This window comes from Pipistrellus hanaki, assembly GCF_964339955.1.
Source record: "Pipistrellus hanaki genome assembly, chromosome: 9".
Classification (NCBI taxonomy): domain Eukaryota; kingdom Metazoa; phylum Chordata; class Mammalia; order Chiroptera; family Vespertilionidae; genus Pipistrellus; species Pipistrellus hanaki.
The window spans coordinates 59,136,293-59,154,520 of record NC_140511.1 but is presented as its reverse complement, the minus strand read 5'-3'; the positions used below and the strand labels follow the sequence as shown (position 1 = coordinate 59,154,520).

The following is an 18,228-nucleotide window of genomic DNA, read 5'->3' as shown; positions in this document are numbered from 1 at the left end:
AAAGCTCCCAGGATTACTCAGGATCATGTGGCCATTTTGAGACTGGCTCAGGTACTCGCCAGACTTCTGAAAGTCAGCAACACACCCCATCTCAGTCCCGGTGATTATTTCTAATGTAAAGCTTACAGCTTTCAAAAGGATTCCAATACGCCTCAATTCACTTTGTGTTATGTGTAACTTTCTAAAACGGACCTGACTGCACTGCAGACCAGGCTCCTCGCTACTGAGTCCACTACATTTTCTCCACTCAGGTTTTAAGTTCACAGAGAAAACATCCTTCTCGGGGAAAGAAAGATTTGTTTCTGAGTCAAGAGAACGACATGCAGCTGACACACAGCAACAGGTGTGGGGCGTGACTCCTTTTGGTTTCCTCACCTGCAAAGTGGGAACCCAGCATGGGTCAGAAATTCCTGATACTCCAGGGACCTTACCAAAGTCTTTGTCCTTATTTTACTTAGGGCTAGAAATAAATGCCCCTTGTTTTGCCACCGCTTAAGACAACTAGCCTGCCCTGAAATCAAAACAACCAACCTATGAAAGCTGGAGGGTTGGACTTATTTTTTTTAAGGTCTGAATGGAGGTGGTATCTTCATGCTGACAGCTGAGAAGCAGGTCAGTCAGGTTTCTTGGGTGCTGCATTACACAAGCAAGATACAGCCAACTCCTCCTAATTTTGTTTCTCTGCCACCCTCCTGCTTAGTGGGACGGCGCCACATTTAACCCATCTGCTTTCTCTAATGCACGGCAGACTTATTTTAGCCAGGACAGCTGTGACATTTCAGTTCCTGTTTGTAAACAACCTCCTAGACTTGAAGGTAAGTTTGTGCTGGGTGCTGGGTTACACAGAACCCCTCTCTCCCTCCCCCAACCCTGTGTCTGTCTGTCTGCCACTCTCTCTTTCATTGATTTTTCCAAAGAGAATAAAAATGAGCTCAACTTTTGTCAGAACAGTCTGGGAGAAGTAGCTGCAAAGACCTTTGTAAAGCCAGGTAGCTATTTCAATAAGTAATTACCTTCAAAATGAGCATTTGCACTGTCAGGTGAGTTCACTTTAAGAATTACTGCCAAATTTGCTAGATGACTAAACCCGACTGAAGAGCTAAAATGAAAACATTACTAAAAACATACAAGACTAGGAGAGTCTTCAGGTCATATCTTAGTAAAAGTTTTAAAACATTTAAAGTGGAAATTGTAGCAGGAATAGAAATTGATATTTAGATTTAAATTATGCATTTGGGCTTCAAGGTTGTTGATAAAGTAGTATTGGAATATGATAGTTAAAACAACAGTTCTCTAATACAATGAATTACATTCCCAAAGATTTTCTTTAAAGATTGGTAAAATATTGTGTGTATACTTTACTTAGTATGGTGGGTACACATGTCCACCACTCATTGGAGATAGAAAGGTTAAGTCAGTTGCTACAGAAGGCATCCCAAGGAAGAAAGATATAAATACAGTTTTTTTAAATTAGTTTCAGTTGTAGCTATGTAAGGTTCCTATGTGAGATGTTGGTTTACTGTTCACCCACCTTCTATTTAATGTATAGAAGCTGTTTCTCTAGACAATGAAACTTAACAGAAGATTGCAAAGCCCATGCTTGGGAATCTGGGTTCAGAATATTTCTTTTGGAAACATGATCATTCTTTCTTTCTAGGCATGATACTCTTTTACCTAATTATTTCAGTATTGACATTTATGACTAAGAACACCCAAGTTTGCAGGGAGTATGACTGTCTATATGTTTTTTTCTGTATTTATGCATACCATGGTTTAAATTAGATAATGTTCACAAACTCCTGAAACTTGTGTGTGTTTTTTTCTTTTCTTCTCCCATTCCCCCTTTTCTTTTAAAGCATATAAAATTATAGTGATGTGTACTTTTTTTTAATAGTTCTCAGCTACGCATTATGCTTAGTTAAGTCTTCTCACCATTCCTAAAAGAGGCATATATAGAGGTATCATTTCTTATGTCCTCATTTATTGTGGCTCTTTCATGTAAGGAAAATAAAATACTGCCCAAGATTGGAAAAGCCACACATAGTGACACTCAAGGTTTGCCTGGGACACTGGCTATATGTCAGACTGAGTTTCCCATGACAAAGACAAATACAACCCATCTGTCTTACTTTGTAGAACGAAAGCTGTAACTAGATGTCATCAAAAGCAACTGACAGAGAAGTAGCACAGTAAATACTCTTTAGTTATTTCACTACAAAAAACATGTTTTTATATTATCCCCTCAGTGTACCTGAACTAATGCTTTTATTTAAAATTTCTGGATTTGATTGAGTTTAGAATGACTACCATTTTTCTTCCCTTGCCAGGGTTGATTACCTGACACAAAGCAGGATACTTCCTTATTTCCAAAGCTTGGTATAAAATGGGTATGACTCAGAACAGGGACGCTGGGCAGAATAATGACTTTATGCATTTAAGGAGAAGCAAAATTATGTACCAAGAGTGTGGATTTGCCTCCCTTAATGGCCACAGTTGCTTTCTCTCTTTCTTTCTCCCATCACCTGCTAACTTGGGTGTTCTCTTTGCAGCCCTCCATGCAAAGTAGTAATGTGAAACCACTTTTAGTGCCAGCACCAGAGAAAGGAAGAAAATGGTGTTCTTTTTCTCCTGTAAAGGAATTATTTCAAAAACAGTGAAACTCATACTCTCAGAAAGTATATTTTACAAGTTATTAAATACTAGAAATAAAGAATGGTCATGTTTCCTCCAAACACAAACATTTCAATATATATATATATATATAAAGGATTAGAATTTGTGTTTAAGCTATTGCAAAGTGGATGGATATTCTCTTTTTCTGTTCCCTTTATGATTGATAATTCTAATCTTAGAAGTTTTTTTGGGTTTGTAATGATCTCAGCTTTGTTCCTATGCTACACCCTCAACATTCCTCTTGGGAATTACCACCTAGAGGCAAAAAGGAGCAAAGAAAAGGTGAGTGAATGATGCTATCTGGTTGGTTGTTCTGAATTTCTAACTTCTCTTTTATGACAACTTCACTTTTCTTCATCCCACTTTCTGTCTCCCTCTACACTGTACCTGGTTGATAGATGAATTTGAGCACACACAAGCATGCCATCCATTATCAGGCATAACTTAATTTTACATAAGAAGTATGCAACATCGTGTAAGTATCTGAATTCTAGAGATGGAGACAAGTTGATAGAAAAGTGCAAAGAGAAAGAGTAAACTTTTATTTCATTGCCTTCTGGATCTCCTGTACCCCTTCCATAAGCTTTTGCTGCTAACAACACACTTATTCAATTCAGAATAGATTGAATGTAAATAAAATTGCTTAGTCTTTGCTTCAACAAAAGTCTGGGGCTAAGATTAAATTCCTGGCTGCTTCTATAAAGGGATCAGGGGAAGAGTTATAACGTGGTTCTCTTAGAAGCCAAGGAACAGAAGCAAAGTTGTCCCCCATTGCTACACTTGGACAACATGAATAAATCAATATTCACAAAGGCCTTACCCACACTGGTATTATTGTAATTTAGGAATAAACTGCAAGTAGTATTTACAGCATTCTTTATTTAAAAAATATATAATTCTTTATTGATTTCAGAGAGGAAGGGAGAAGGAAAGAGAGAGAGAAACATCAATGATGAGAGAATCATTGTTTGGCTGCTTCCTGCCTCCCTCCTCCCCACACTGGGAATGGAGCCCAGAACCCAGGCATGTGCCCTTGGCTGGAATCGAACCTGGGACCCTTCAGTCTGCTGGCCAGTCTGCTGAGCCAAGCTGGCCAGGGCTACAGCATTCTGTCTTATTCCTCTCTGCCCTTTCTTTTCCTTGGAGATAACATATGCAATAACAGAATGCTTAGCCCATTTGGGGTATTCATATCTTGGGTTTTCACATTGCAATTGAAAGTTGGGTGAAGGTTAGTGAGATCCTCTAGGTTGCTCAATGTTACAAGCAAAGGGAAACAGGAACAACAAAACTCACTTTGTTGACTCCTGATATGTGGATTCTCATTATGGGAAGGGAACAAGAAAAGTCAATGCCATGTTCCTCCTGTAACATTATGAGAAAGTTAGAGGATCAGCTAAGATATATTTTCCTCTCTAGTAACCACTTCATTAGGAAGATAAAATATCCAGAAAACCCAGGTCAAACTGTGTAATAATAATAATATAGGCCAAGTACAGTCAATAAATTAATCAGATCTCTGGTAGTAGATAACAACCAACCAACCAACCAAGCAAAAAAAAAAAAAAAAAAAAAAAAAAACCAACAAAAAAAACCCCTATAATGTTTGCCACAAACCTGACGGAGTTCACCAGAGAAGGGTGTTTTTCAAAAGGTCCATGTGAGTATTTTAAATGTACTAGGTAAGGCATGGGTTTAATGAAGTGTTGGTGAGCTTACATAGGTCGGGGGGAAATCACTTGTTTTGTTAATGCTAATCTATAAACTACACGGTAAAGGTGTCTATTCTAGAGCAGTGTTTCCCAAACTTCTCTCATGATGAGAATCACCTGGTGGAGTTGTTAAACTACAGATTCCTAAATCCCACCTAAGAAGTGCTAAACTAGAATTTTGGGGAACATATAGGTAAAATTGTCTTAGAGCACTAGTTAAGTAAACAATTTTACCTATATGTTCCCCAAAATTCTAGTTTAGCACTTCTTAGGTGGGATTCAGGAATCTGTGTTTTAACAACTCCACCAGGTGATTCTCATCATGAGAGAAGTTTGGGAAACACTGATCTAGAGCAGTGTTTCCCAAACTTCTCTCATGATGAGAATCACCTGGTGGAGTTGTTAAAACACAGATTCCTGAATCCCACCTAAGAAGTGCTAAACTAGAATTTTGGAGAACATATAGGTAAAATTGCATACCTAACTTAGTGCTCTGTATATAACATCTGTCTTAGAGCACTAGTTAAGTATACAATTTTACCTATATGTTCCCAAAAATTCTAGTTTAGCACTTCTTAGTTGGGATTCAGGAATCTGTGTTTTAACAACTCCACCAGGTGATTCTCATCATGAGAGAAGTTTGGGAAACACTGGGATAGAGCACATAGAGACAATTGTTACAATTTTCTTAAGTTAGGATAAAAGTGTATTTAATATGTCTGAGAGGCACTTAAGGTAGAAGGCCCTATTTTCCAGTATTTAAAAATGGGATTATAAATTGCTCTGATTAAAATAAAATTTGTAAAAGCTGTGCTAAGACAATGTTGATGAGAATTCTATTAAACAGCTAAGTACCAAATTCTGTATTCCTTTGTAACTTTTCTGACATAGTTGAGTGATTACTAGCTTTAATGCCAATATTTGAATCATAACCCTATTTCTTTCCTTTTTTAAAAATATATTTGTATTGATTTCAGAGAAGAGAGGAGAGGGAGATAGAGAAATATCAATAATGAAAGAGGACCACCCTAGCTGGTTTGACTCAGTGGATAGAGGGTCGGCCTGCAGATTGAAGAGTCCCAGGTCTGATTCGAGTCAAGGGCACATTCCCAGATTGCAGGCTCAATCCCCAATAGAGGGGCATGCAGGAGGCACCCAATCAATGATTCTCTCTCATCACTGATGTTTCTCTTTCTCTCTCCCTCTCCCTCTCTGAAATCAATTAAAAAATATTTTAAAAAAATAATGAAAGAGGGCCACTGATTGGCTGCCTCCTATATGCCCCACACTATGGATCAAGCCTACAACACAGATATGTGCCCTGACTGGGAATCAAACCATGACCTCTTGGTTCATAGGTCGAAGCTCAACCACTGAGCCATGCCAGCTGGGCCTAACCCTATTTCTTTATTGTGTCCCTAGTTGTGTGTCCTTGGTCATATTATTTACATATTATGCACCATTTAATCACCTGTTAAATAGCATTAATAATCCCTTTTTCATTGTGTTTTTAGTAAGAATTAAAGGAAAAACATGCAAAACATATGATATAATAAATGCTTAATAGCAATATGTTTTCCAGTTATTTTTAGGACCTAAATCCATTTTCTTGGTAATGACAAAGAAGTAAATGAAGTGTAAATAAACAGAATAACCACAAATACAGGTACCCATGTATCCCTTATCAGGTCAAGAAACGAGCATCCTGAGCACAGAGAAGCCTTTTCCATACCCACACAATACTTCCTCTCCAGTAACCACTTTCTGGACTTCTAACATTTGAGAGTGTTGCCTGTTTTTGAACTTTATATACAGAGAATCACCAGTACAACTGGCATTTCAGCTGTGAATCATATTTCTGCTAATCACCCCTATTTCTGTATGCAGCTCTAGTTTAATTTTCACACATGAATCTATGCAATTGATTAACCATTCTGTTAGTGATGGATGTTTAGGTTGGAGACATGTATAAGTAACGCCCCTGTGAACGCTCATATATGTCTGCTGGCCTTGCTTAAAAAGAGGTTTTTCTGAAGTGATTAATATAGGGCATGAGAGATAATACTATATACTATATACTCAGGAATATATATAAAACCTCAGGAATCCACAGGTATGGATCTCTTGCTAAAAGCTTTTGAAGAAAAAAGTAGAGCAGGATGTATTATAGGTATATTTAAGTTGTACCACTATGCAAGAAATCATTACAAAAGGAGGATGACAAAACCAGAACGTTACTTAGAAACTCTTCAGATCCTACTGAAAAGTCATGAAGGTTGAAAGTAGTTCTAAAAAATTTCTAGGAGAGCTTTTTTTTAAAAAAAATAGCTGGTAATAATGGAGCAAAATTATAGCAGTAGCACCTCTTCCTTTTTCTTCTGTCATTTTGGAGAGTTTTAGTGAAAAATAAGCTCTGAGGTTTAATTCAAAGAATATAAAATAAGTTTTCAGACTTTTTAAGGAGGAAAAAAAGCCTAATTTTTAAAAAAGAATAACTGTTTTGCCTGGGTGGCATGGCTCAGGAAGTAAGGGTTGACCTATGAACCAGGAGGTGACAGTTCAATAGTCTTTCAGCGTAAATGCCCAAGGTATAGGCTTGATCCTCAATGTGGGGCATGCAGGAAGTAGCTGATAAAAGATTCTCTCATCATTGATGTTTCTATCTCTCTCTTCATCTCTGAAATAAATAAAAAATATATTTGAAAATAAATAAATAAATAATTGTTTCAATGAAAAACATTTTACATTTTTTATTTTAGCAGCTAATAAGGTTGGAGTCAGTAAACTTGCTTTTCAGTGTTGCCTCTTTCATTTACTAGCTTCCATTACTAGCCACTCTGAACCTCAGTTTCTTCATCTGCAAAATGGGGATAATACAAGCTATTCTTTTTATCTGAAGGGATCATTGTGATGATCACGTGAGATATTATAAACTTTGTCCAGTGCAAGACACTTAGAGATTATAATTTTAACTAGAGGCCTGGTGCACAGATTCATTGCAAAGGGAGGCGAGGGGGGTGTCTCTCAGCCTGGCCTGCACCCTCTCACAATCTAGGACCCTTCAAGAATGTAGCAGTGTGCCAAGAGGCAGGTGGCCAGGGAGGAGCCTGAACCGGCACGCACTGCTCGCGCTCATCCTGGCTCACTGGCCCTGCCACCACTGCTTGGAAGCACTGCCGCAGAGTTGGGAAAGGCTCCCACCAGTGCAGCTGTGCTTGCCAGCTGTGATCCTGACTTCTGGCTGAGCAGTGCTCTCCCTGTGGAAGTGCACTGACCACCAGGGGGCAGCTCCGGCATTAAGTGTCTGCCCCCTGTTGGTCAGTGTGCATCATAGCAACTGGCCAACTTGCTGCTCCAGTCGTAATAGTTGCTTAGGCTTTTATATCCCTTTGCACTCCGAACCATTCTGGACATTGGCTACCAGCTACTCTCGACACTACTTTGCGGCGGAAACGTGCATTTACAGAATCTCATATTATTTAGTATAATTTTGGAACCAAGTAACGTATTATAATGATATTGGACTTGTATGAATTGGGTGACATCGAGGAATGTATATTTGCAAAAAAAAACCCAATACTTTATTGTTTATAATTTTGTACAGTATGATAAGTTTCTAATTGTTATTACTAACTGACAAGATGATATTTACCAAAATAGCTTTCACCAAACAATTTATTCACTAAGAAAAGAATCACTTTTCTGATTTTCTCACTCGTTAGATCTATGTGCACTGCTCGAAGCTTCAAACCAAAATGAGCTCAGCTTTGAAAATCTTTTCCTCCAGATGTAGACTTGTTTATTTGTACTTATATATCTCACTATACAGTGCGCGCTATGTTCGAAAACCGACCTTTCTTCTACAAACTCCCCTTATCGCTCTTTTCAAGTGGCGTCGCGAAGTGCTCGGACCATCGTGAGCACGCATCTCACATTCTCGTCCCACACAAAACCTGCTGACATTTCCTGTATATATCTTAGTAATTTTACAATATTTTGATTTAATTTCTTGTGCCATTTCAAGATAAAACTTCAGGGAAACATGCATGTCTCAAAAAGTTGCGTTGAAATAACTCAGTTCCCTGTAATCACTAGTAAACTGCAATGTCCCCTGAGAGGGGACATCCGAGTGATATGCTAGAATTCCGATGTCCCCTAAGAGGGGACATCTGAGTGATATGCTAGAATTCCAATGTCCCCTGAGAGGGGACAGCGGAGTGCAAAGAGTTAAATATATAGGCTGGAGGCCCAGTGCATGAAATTAGTGCATGGGAGAGGGGTCCCTCAGCCTGGCCTGCACCCTCTCCAATCCAGGACCCCTCAGGGGATGTCTAACTGCTGGTTTAGGCCCAAACCTGCAGGGAATAGGCCTAAACCGGCAATCAGACATCCTTCTTGCAATCCAGGACCACTGGCTTCTAACCACTCACCTGCCTGCCTGCCTGATCACCCCTAACCATCTATGCCTTGGCCCCTGCCACAGTGGCTTTGTCTGGAAGAATGTCTGGTCTATCCACTCTAATTAGCATACTACCCTTTTATTAGTATAGATAATAAGAAATGAAGTTAATGTCTATTAACTGCTTATTTTAGGCCAGATAGTGTTTAGTGTGTTTGAGAGATACTTAAGGTAGAAGACCCTATTTTTCCAGTGTTTGAAAAATGGGATTATAAATTGCTCTAATTATCTGAAATAATTTACTCAAATCATTCAATTTAGAAAAACAATGTGAAATCAGTGTAATTATGATGATGATGAAAATGATAAAGCAATTGCATGTTATGATAACTGTTTTTCATAGATCATTCATGACAGATGCCTGCATTTTAATATAAATCTAATTTCAAAAACCTCTCCCCCTATCCTGCTAGCATGAATTTGTGGCACTTCCACACTTTTAGGCAAAATTACGTGCCTGGGTTGGAGGTCAGGAATATGGTTTCAAATCCCATCTTTGCTACTATCTAGCTAAGTAATTTATTCCACATACACTCCCAGTCATATCCTTCATTGATATAATAAGGAAATATAATTTAAAAAATACCTTAAAATATAAAAGTATTTCTGATTTCCCTAATCTGAAATTAATAGAATGGAGGGCATCATAAAAAGTATTTTGAAAAACATGTTAATTTCAAATTCAAATAACTCAAATTAGGTATAATACCATCTTTTCAAGTGGGGTCCCTGACTGACTCACTTTAAAGTGGTACATTAGTGTATATTCAGTAACATCATTTTTATAATATTCCAAATAACATCTTTATAATGAACACTAGAGGCCTGGTGCATAAAATTCATGCACCAGTGGGGGATGTCCCTCAGCCCAGCCTACACTCTCTACAATCTGGGACCCCTCAGGAGATGTCTGACTGCCAGACATCCCTCTCACAATCCAGAACTGCTGGCTCCTAACCACTCACCTGCCTGCCTGTCTGATTGCCCCTAACCACTGTCTGCCAGCCTGATAGCCCCCTAACCACTCCCCTGCCAGCCTGATTGATACATAACTGCCCCCTTTCAGTCCAATCACCCCCAACTGCCTTCCCCTGTAGGGCTGAGGGGACTGAAGGACTCTGGCAGAAAGAGGCAGGGCTGAGGGGTCTGGGGACTGAGGCTGGATAAGGATAGATGCTGTGGGGACTAGGTGAGGTGGGGCTGAGGGGACTGGGGCATCAGGCTGGATGAGACAGGGCTAAGGAGATTGGGGGCTCCAGCTGGATGAGGCAGGGATGAGGGGACTGGGGAACTGAGGCTGGATGAGGCAGAGCTGAGGGTACTAGGGGACTGAGGCTGGATGAGGCAGGGCTGAGGGGACTGGGTGCCATATCTTATGGGGGTGTGGCAGCAATTTAGCATATTACCTTTTTATTTGCTTTGGGTGCCACCATCTTGTGAGGGTGTGACAGTCAATTAACATATTCCTTCTTTATTAGATAGCATGTTTTCCTAAATAGGTTGAAAAAAATCAGCCAGCTCTGCATATACTATATTTATAATATTTTAAAAATTTTACTTAGCAGTCTATATAGTATGTGTGTGTGTGTGTGTGTGTGTGTGTGTGTGTGTGTGTTTAACTTGGCCCAAGCTAAATAATCCTTGAAATAATGGAATAGTAGTGTCTGGCCTGACAAAGTTTCTTCATGGCATTTCCTTATAGGAAGAAAAAAAAAATGTTATATAGAATATAGAACTCAGTTATTCTAGTTTTAGTACATTATTCAAAGAAAACAAACTTTTGGAATTGGGAATATGATATCATCATCTCAGCATTATGTATCTAGACTTTTAGCCATTTAAAAATGTAGATTTTTATTTAATAATTCAAATGGTTGTTATTTTCTTTCAGATTCTCCTATACCAAAGAAGGCTACAATGTTGACCTCAGCCCAAACTCTATTGCTTTCAACCTTGTTTAGTTTACTATTATTTGTAAGCCATGGGAAAGAAAGTCTGGAAGTAAACACAACACAAAATATTGCAGAAGACTTAAAACGCATGGCAAAACAATATCTTCCTTGGAGAAGTGGAGCAGATTTCAACTTAGGTGAAGAAAATATAGAAACTTCCAGTCCCAAGACAAGAAATTCCTCTCTTTGGGATCCATCAAATAAAAGTGATGAAATAACAGATTTTATGGATAATTTGACAACAAACTCCCCCAGGAGTCCAAGACCCACACCTGTATTTTCTGAAAGCACTTCCTTGACCCACAGCTTTGTTTCTAAACTGCCTCAGAACTCATCTGCAACAGATGGAAATTCTCTGTCTGTCTCATCACCTCCCAATGCTACATCTGCTGCATCCTCAGTGTGGTCCCTGGCCAATGATACCATGAAAACTGACAACACTTCCATTACAGTTAGCATCCTTCCCTCGGCACTGACCACCACAAACCCCATGACAACGGAACCAGATTTATGGCTTAACATTACTAATGATACCTTTGTGGGGTTTACCCCCTATCAGGAAATGACTCAACAGCCCACCTTAAAATTCACCAATAATTCAAAAATCTTTCCAAATACATCAGATCCCCAAGAAGGTAAATATAAACAAATTTAACTTTCCTTTGGTGTGAAGGAATCTCCATGTAAATTAAACAGATTATAACTATAGACTATGCAATACTAGCAGGGGCTAGGAAGGTCCAGTCAGCAGGCCATATAAGGCCCGGGAAATTTGGTCTGGCCTTGCCCAAGGCATTAGGGAGAGCTAATTAAATGTTTGACCAAATGTAGCAGGCTAATTTTTAAGTTAATAATTTTATATGGCCCTTGAATGATGTTATAGCTATCCAAATGGCCTTGGCAGAGAAAAGATCCCCCAACCCAATAACTAAAGAAAAGGAGGCGATCACAGTAGCTCAGGTGATTCTCCCTTTAAGGGTAATCATGATATTCACTGGAAATAGTGAAGGGATTTTAGAACTAAAGTCAGCATATACATAAGTGGGACAAAATGAGGAATAGGGTAGGCTGAAAAGACTGAAGTAGCAATACAGTTTGTAGATACTGTGTAACCTTTTTTACTGAATTTTAGAAAGACTACCTGAAATTTCATATGCTTTTAAGAACGCTGTGCAACTGAACTTTAAAAATATGTAAATGTAGGTTTTGAAAATTACCACATAATCACTGGAAAATAGAACACTGATATTTTTTTAAACAGTAAATAAATTCAACAAAAGGAAATCCTCAATTTTTAGTTTAGTGCTTAATGACACCACAAGAAAATTGTAATATGGGGACAGTTTTATGTTTCATTCTTAGGGATTATTACATCAAGCTTTAATACATAAAGTGAAAAAGATTGCTAATGTTTAATGAAAATTCATTATAATTTATTTTTTCAGGTCGAACCATGTTTCTGCTTCCCTGAAACTTAAAAATATACTAGTTCCTTATGAGCTCGCCAATTTCCAACAGAACTTATTTACAGATTATATTAATTATATAAACACCAAATCATCCATATATCGATATCTATCTATCTATCTATATATATTTACTAATATATATATATATATATATATATATATATATATATATATATATTTGAAGTTGTTATTCCTATTTGAAATTATTGCCAGTGAACAGGAAGTTTTAAATTCTGAAATCTAGGCTTAACTATAGCTCTGCAACTAATGTATTGTATGTATATATATTTTCATTTTAACTTTAATTTAAAATTTTTAAGTGTTATTTAAATTGATTTCAGAGAGGGAAAAGGAGAGAGGGATAGAAATATCAATGATGAGAATCATTGATCAGCTTCCTCCTGCATGTCCCCTATTGGGAACTGAGCCCAAAACCTGGGCATGTACCCTGAAGGGGAATTAAATCATGACCTCCTGGTTCATGGGTTGACACTCAACCCTCAACCACTGAGTCACACATGCCCAGTTAGTTTTAACTTAAACATATCAGTTTCATTTATACATACTCTAATATACCTTCAGAAATATATTCCTTAAAAATACTATCTGTTTTGTCTCTAAATTAAAATATATATTAAGTACATATTACTTATTCCTACCAGGTAACTTTGCTTCATTTTTTTTTTTAGTAATAATTTTGTTAACTTTCCAGTGTGAAGGTTAATTTTTTAAATATATAGGGTTTCATATAGAACCAGAGATTTTTTAAGACCCTTTACCTACCTAATTAGTAAGCTTCTCAAGAAATTTAAAAAAACATTAAAAATAAAATACACTAAGTTTGAGTTCATGGAGCAGTAAGTAGTTTACTGATGATAGTCTTCAAATAAGGTAATTAGTAAAGGAAATAATAGGGTGAAATTTTGAGTTCTCTTAAACTTGGACCTACACATCTGTTCCTATGTGCAAAGCACTGACAATATATTGCTTTGACCATTATTCTGATTTTTCCTTACAATGCCTTTTCTCTTTGAGCTTTGTGGATTCATTTCCTATTCCCCACTTACTCCTATTAACTTTTTACCTTCAAATTATTATAGAAACAACCTCAAAGTTCATTTTACCATTAAAGTTCATCAGAGATTTAGAAATGATTAAAAATAATGTAGCATTCAACATAGAAATTATGTCCTAATGGAGCACACTCATGGCATTTCAGTACTATTAGTGTGGTTGAGTAATGAACATAATTATAAAACTAGGACTTAGAAGTAATTCAAAATAATTCAATATTTAAGGTGTGGTTTTATCAGGAAATATATTTTGCAAATATATCCAAAATATTCAGTACTTTATAACACACACACAATCAGCATTATCTAATATTTAAAAAAACGTTAAGTATTCTTTGTGATACACATGTATATATGTCTGTACTTTGAACAATTGTTTCTATTTCTTGTTTGTAAGTTCTTTTTTGTTTTTGTTTTCTCTCTCTAGAGAATAGAAATACAGGAATAGTATTTGGGGCCATTTTAGGTGCTATTCTGGGTGCTTCCTTGCTTAGTCTTGCTGGCTACTTGTTGTGTGGAAAACGGAAAACAAATTCATTTTCTCATCGGCGACTTTATGATGATAGAAACGAACCAGGTAAAAACAACTCTCAGAACTTCACCTTCAGAACTTTCATTAAGTGGGGATTGCTAATGGTCATTACATTGTCTAGACAGTGCTCAGAGATTCATACAATTAAAAACCAATCAAAGATTTATTCTGATCTACTCTCTGTTTCTCAAATAGTAATGGAAATACATTAAAAATTTTTTTAAATAGTTGAAACTGTTGCTCATTGCATGACAATTGATTTTAAGTAATAATCTCAGAACCTAAAATAAATCTATAAAATTGGAAGATAATGGTATGATAATAAGAAAAAAGGGCATTTTTGTTAGTAAGTGATTGCAAAATCATCCATTGTCATTGTTGTTGTTTAGTAGCAGTAATTTGAGCAAAAACATATTCTAATAGGAACTCTTCAAAAAATTTACAGCTATAGTAACCTCATATTAATTATTTTAATGCGTCTCTAAAACAGGATTTCTAATGAGTTGCATATTTGGCTACATAAGTCCCAATTTACCTTAATTCAGTAAATCCATGTAGTGAAAAAGAACCATAATACCTATGAATAAAAAATTTAACTGCTATGAATAAGAATAACACAATCTATTGAACACAAATAAAGTCACTTCAAATGCTTGAGTCTTCCCTTTCTTAAACTTCTGGGGGGAGAAAAATCACAACTTTTTCTGGTTTACAGCAGGGACTCTTGTATACACACACACACACACACACACACACACACACACACATATATGTATGACCCTAGTGAGTCCCATTGATAAAGTCTTGTTGCTTTTTGAGAACCTTAAATCATAAGTGACATATGCTCCTTTGCAGAACCAAATCCATCACTTAGAAATTTGACTAAATTCTGTCTATGGATTCCTAGCAATGCATATTTTAAAAAGTGGCATTTTTCAAAATAAAAGAATATGATTTTGAACAACATGGGTCTCCAAACTTTTTTTTTTAAACTTCAGATTTTTTTTCTTTATTTGTAATCACTGTAATCATCTGTAAAAAAAGCTCAGTCTATTAAATTGATATAATTCGATATATTTTGATTGAGGCATAAGAAAATAATCATACCACCTACTTTATTCCTTTCAAGACAGATTAGGGACCTTCTCCCAAATCCCTCAGGTTTCTGGGAGACTAGTTTCTGAAGAAATTGTTAGGATATGAAAATACCTCACTGAATAATTAGATTGCTAATCTAACTAGTAGTTAATCACTGCTTCAGTATTTAAAAGTATCTCCTTATTTTTTTAAAAAATAAGTTCAAGCTCATTAAGGAACTAATAATTGACTGTTGAAAAAGAAAATAATCTTTTATCATCAGTCATAAAATCTGAAGTACATGATACATTGGATCTATCAACAGGAAACACAAACTTTTATAAATAGTTTTCTCCTGTCTCCATGTTTAATGGCTCAACTGTAAAGACATGGAGATACTGCTTAGAATAATGGCAGTGATTTTAAAATTAATGCTCTTCATTTTTTAAAAAAATTATTTTCACACCAGAAGTAAAAATTCTAAACTAATTGGTGAGACTGAAATCATGAGATCCAACACAATGAGACATGTCTATACTTTCTGATACAAAGTATTACTACATGTTTGTTGTAGTAGTTCCCTTGGTTCCTTTAGTTTTGTTCCACCAGCAGGGAAATTCTGGAAGTTAAATTGTTCTGTTAGTCTTAGAAAGAAATGTGGCTTGAAAATATCCACTCATTTAAATTTCAAAACTAGTATCTGAAAAGCCCATATAAAGGCCAGATGTACTTACCCATCTAGAACAGTTCCTAAGGTCTGGCAGATGCCTGAGCACATATGCTTCTTTCAGACTGTGACTGAAATACCTTTTATAAAATACCTTTTTTTTTTTTGTTACTTTTTTTAGTTCTGCGATTAGACAATGCACCGGAACCTTATGATGTGAGTTTTGGAAATGCTAGTTATTACAACTCAACTGTGAATGGTTCATCCATGCCAGCAGGTCAAGAAAATGCACGAGATGGTATCCCAATGGATGACATACCTGCACTCCGTACCTCAGTATAAAACTAAGGGGAAAGGGGCTTCAGATGGCAAGTGTTTGCCTACATCCTGACCTTTTCACCAACCCAAGTTCCAAAAGCTGAAGCAAGATCTCTGTCATATGGCTTGTGCCAAGAAGAACTGTAAAAGCCTGAGCCTCATAGCAGAAACATAAAGAGATGATAAACCATCCAAGGGGTTTCCTTTCTTGCCATTTTTTGGCTATGCTGAAGCTTATGTGAAATAACCTTCACTTGTATTTTATTCTGTTTTTTTCTTAGTAAAACATGTTTGTGGAATCACATAAAACTAAAATATTTTACCTTGATTGCACTTCTTGATAATTTAAAAACTTCTTCAATGAAAATAGAGAACCAAAACTACATTCATACTTTGTTACGGCCAAAAATCAATCAATATATTGTTTCTTTACTGCCCCCTCCACCCCCCTAGCCTTAATGCCATGCATCACAGTTGACATTCTGTTGAAGAAGCACTGGAGTAAAAAACTTTTTATTTTTATTTTTTGACTTAAAGCTAGAAAGACAGATGGCACAGAACTTCTGTTTCTGAGAAATGTAGAGAATGGGAGTGAGAGACCTGTCTCCAAAGTACATTTTACTTTGCTGCCTTAGCACTTACATGGTCAATCCCTTGAACTGCCAAGTTGACAATTACTTTGCATTCAACAGGGCTATTAGGAAAGCTGACCCTAACCAGGAAAGTAATTGCTTTTCTTCAAAGGATGGGAATTCCAACCTTTCTGATTTACTTTACACCTCAATTAACTGGGTAATTTGAAACTCAATGAGAAACTTGTTGAAAAAGTCAGCCAAAGCCTGTACTTGTACATAATTTTTACAGTTTGAAGATGTTAGATAGGAACATAATTTATTATGTATTAGATATTATTGATCAATTATATATGGAATAGATTCTGCATCTCTAAATAGATGATGATATTAAAAATAGATAAATGGAAATGTTAAGCAAATAAAAAGAGTTCTGAGCATCAGTTTCAAAAAGTATAACTTGGATTATGGCATGTTTCAGTTTCCCCCCCATTTATTTTATTTTACTATTGTTTAAAGTTTTACAAATAGTAGCACATATGTCTCTTTTCTCCCCCTCCCCCCCAACTGACCTTCCCCTCAGTTTGTTTTTAATTACTATTTGCTTCTGGCAGTAAACACACACACACACACACACACACGCACACACAACTCTTTAGTATAGGAAAGTTCAAGGTTTTAGAGATTAAATAATTAGATCAAGAAATACATTCCAAACAAAGCAATAAATATGTGAAGAGCACAAACAAAGCAATAGACTGTTGAATTGATACATGGTGTGTGTGAGTGCACGTGTGAATACATGTATAAAGAAATACAGTAATAGCTTCAGAGAATGAGGGCTAGGAAGTAATGGAGAATTACTTACCCCATATTGCCATAAAAATAGCAAAGAAGACTGTCCCTCCATTATCAAACAAGTATGTCACCTTAATGGAAAACAAACAAAACTATTATAATAGTTATAGTGCTCATTATAATAACCCAGTGATTGCAAACTCTTCCCCTTGGAATCATATTATTCTATAGTTCTTAAATATAAGATATAGATCATTTCATGGTTGCTCCAACTATTTCATATAATTTTTCTCTTGGGAAGAGATAAAGGATCAGCATTTTTCCCTTTTCTTCTCTTTTCCCTTTTATTCCTTTTGGACTCCATCTTCCTTCTGCTTAGAAATTGTTCTAGCACCTCAAGGAAGTATTTGTGAGCCACAGAGAGTCAAGCTATAGTGTGAACTGTAAGAAGTCAGCCTTTCAGTTGAGGCATACCTAGTTGGACTTCTTGTTAGCAAAACATCCAGGACTGGGAAAGTTGCAAAATGCAGAATTCCACTAGTGAGGCAGACTCTCAATGGCATGGTATCACAGTGCCACCCCTCCTCTCTGAAAGCTTTTAGAAAGGCCATGTCCCAGTAGTGGCTATAGGAGGTAATGAATTCCACATTAAGTTGTTTTTCAGAAGTTTCATAAATCACTGACAGTAGGATATAGTCCAAGTGTTTTTGAATCAGACATTACCTGAAGTTTTATAAAGAATAATGTACAGTTATGTGATGTTATTGAATACAATTTTCAGGGTTGCAAGAATTGTTTGATTTTAATAAAGTATAAATTTAATTTATCTTTGCTTCCTTTCATTTTGCATAATGCCCTTGCTATGTTTACAGTTAGTGATAGAGATTAAATGTATACAGTCAAGACAATACATGTTTGGCCATCAA

At 36.5% G+C, this 18,228-nt stretch overlaps 2 protein-coding genes and 1 long non-coding RNA gene across 5 annotated transcripts in view; 2 read left to right on the top strand and 1 right to left on the bottom strand.

The window, feature by feature from the left end:
- The window catches only part of LOC311627276, a 570,423-nt gene that overhangs the window by 277,628 nt on the left and 274,567 nt on the right, over positions 1 to 18,228 (top strand). The window lies entirely within an intron of this gene.
- The window catches only part of ANO3 (anoctamin 3), a 189,120-nt gene that overhangs the window by 50,083 nt on the left and 120,809 nt on the right, over positions 1 to 18,228 (bottom strand). For both annotated transcript variants that reach the window (XM_084893600.1, XM_084893601.1), the window contains one exon: positions 17,373 to 17,433. In XM_084893600.1, coding sequence (XP_084749726.1) covers positions 17,373 to 17,433 — 61 coding nt within the window. The remainder of the gene's footprint in view (positions 1 to 17,372; positions 17,434 to 18,228) is intronic.
- MUC15 (mucin 15, cell surface associated) lies at positions 616 to 16,952 on the top strand. Of its 2 annotated transcripts, XM_084893617.1 has the most exons (4): positions 616 to 815; positions 10,736 to 11,431; positions 13,766 to 13,915; positions 15,796 to 16,952. In XM_084893617.1, the coding sequence occupies exons 2-4, from the start codon at positions 10,762 to 10,764 to the stop codon at positions 15,954 to 15,956; spliced, it is 981 nt and encodes a 326-aa protein (XP_084749743.1). In that variant the 5' UTR covers positions 616 to 815; positions 10,736 to 10,761; the 3' UTR covers positions 15,957 to 16,952. The 2 variants fall into 2 exon arrangements, with proteins under 2 accessions (XP_084749743.1, XP_084749742.1); XM_084893616.1 differs by lacking the exon at positions 616 to 815 and having other exon boundaries at positions 10,689 to 11,431; positions 15,796 to 16,946.

Coding starts and splice junctions, on each gene's coding strand:
- MUC15 (XM_084893617.1), top strand. CDS start 10,762: ATGTTGACCTCAGCCCAAACTCTATTGCTTTCAACCTTGTTTAGTTTA. Junction 11,432..13,765: donor TACATCAGATCCCCAAGAAG/GTAAATATAAAC, acceptor TTCTCTCTCTAG/AGAATAGAAATACAGGAATA. Junction 13,916..15,795: donor TGATGATAGAAACGAACCAG/GTAAAAACAACT, acceptor TACTTTTTTTAG/TTCTGCGATTAGACAATGCA.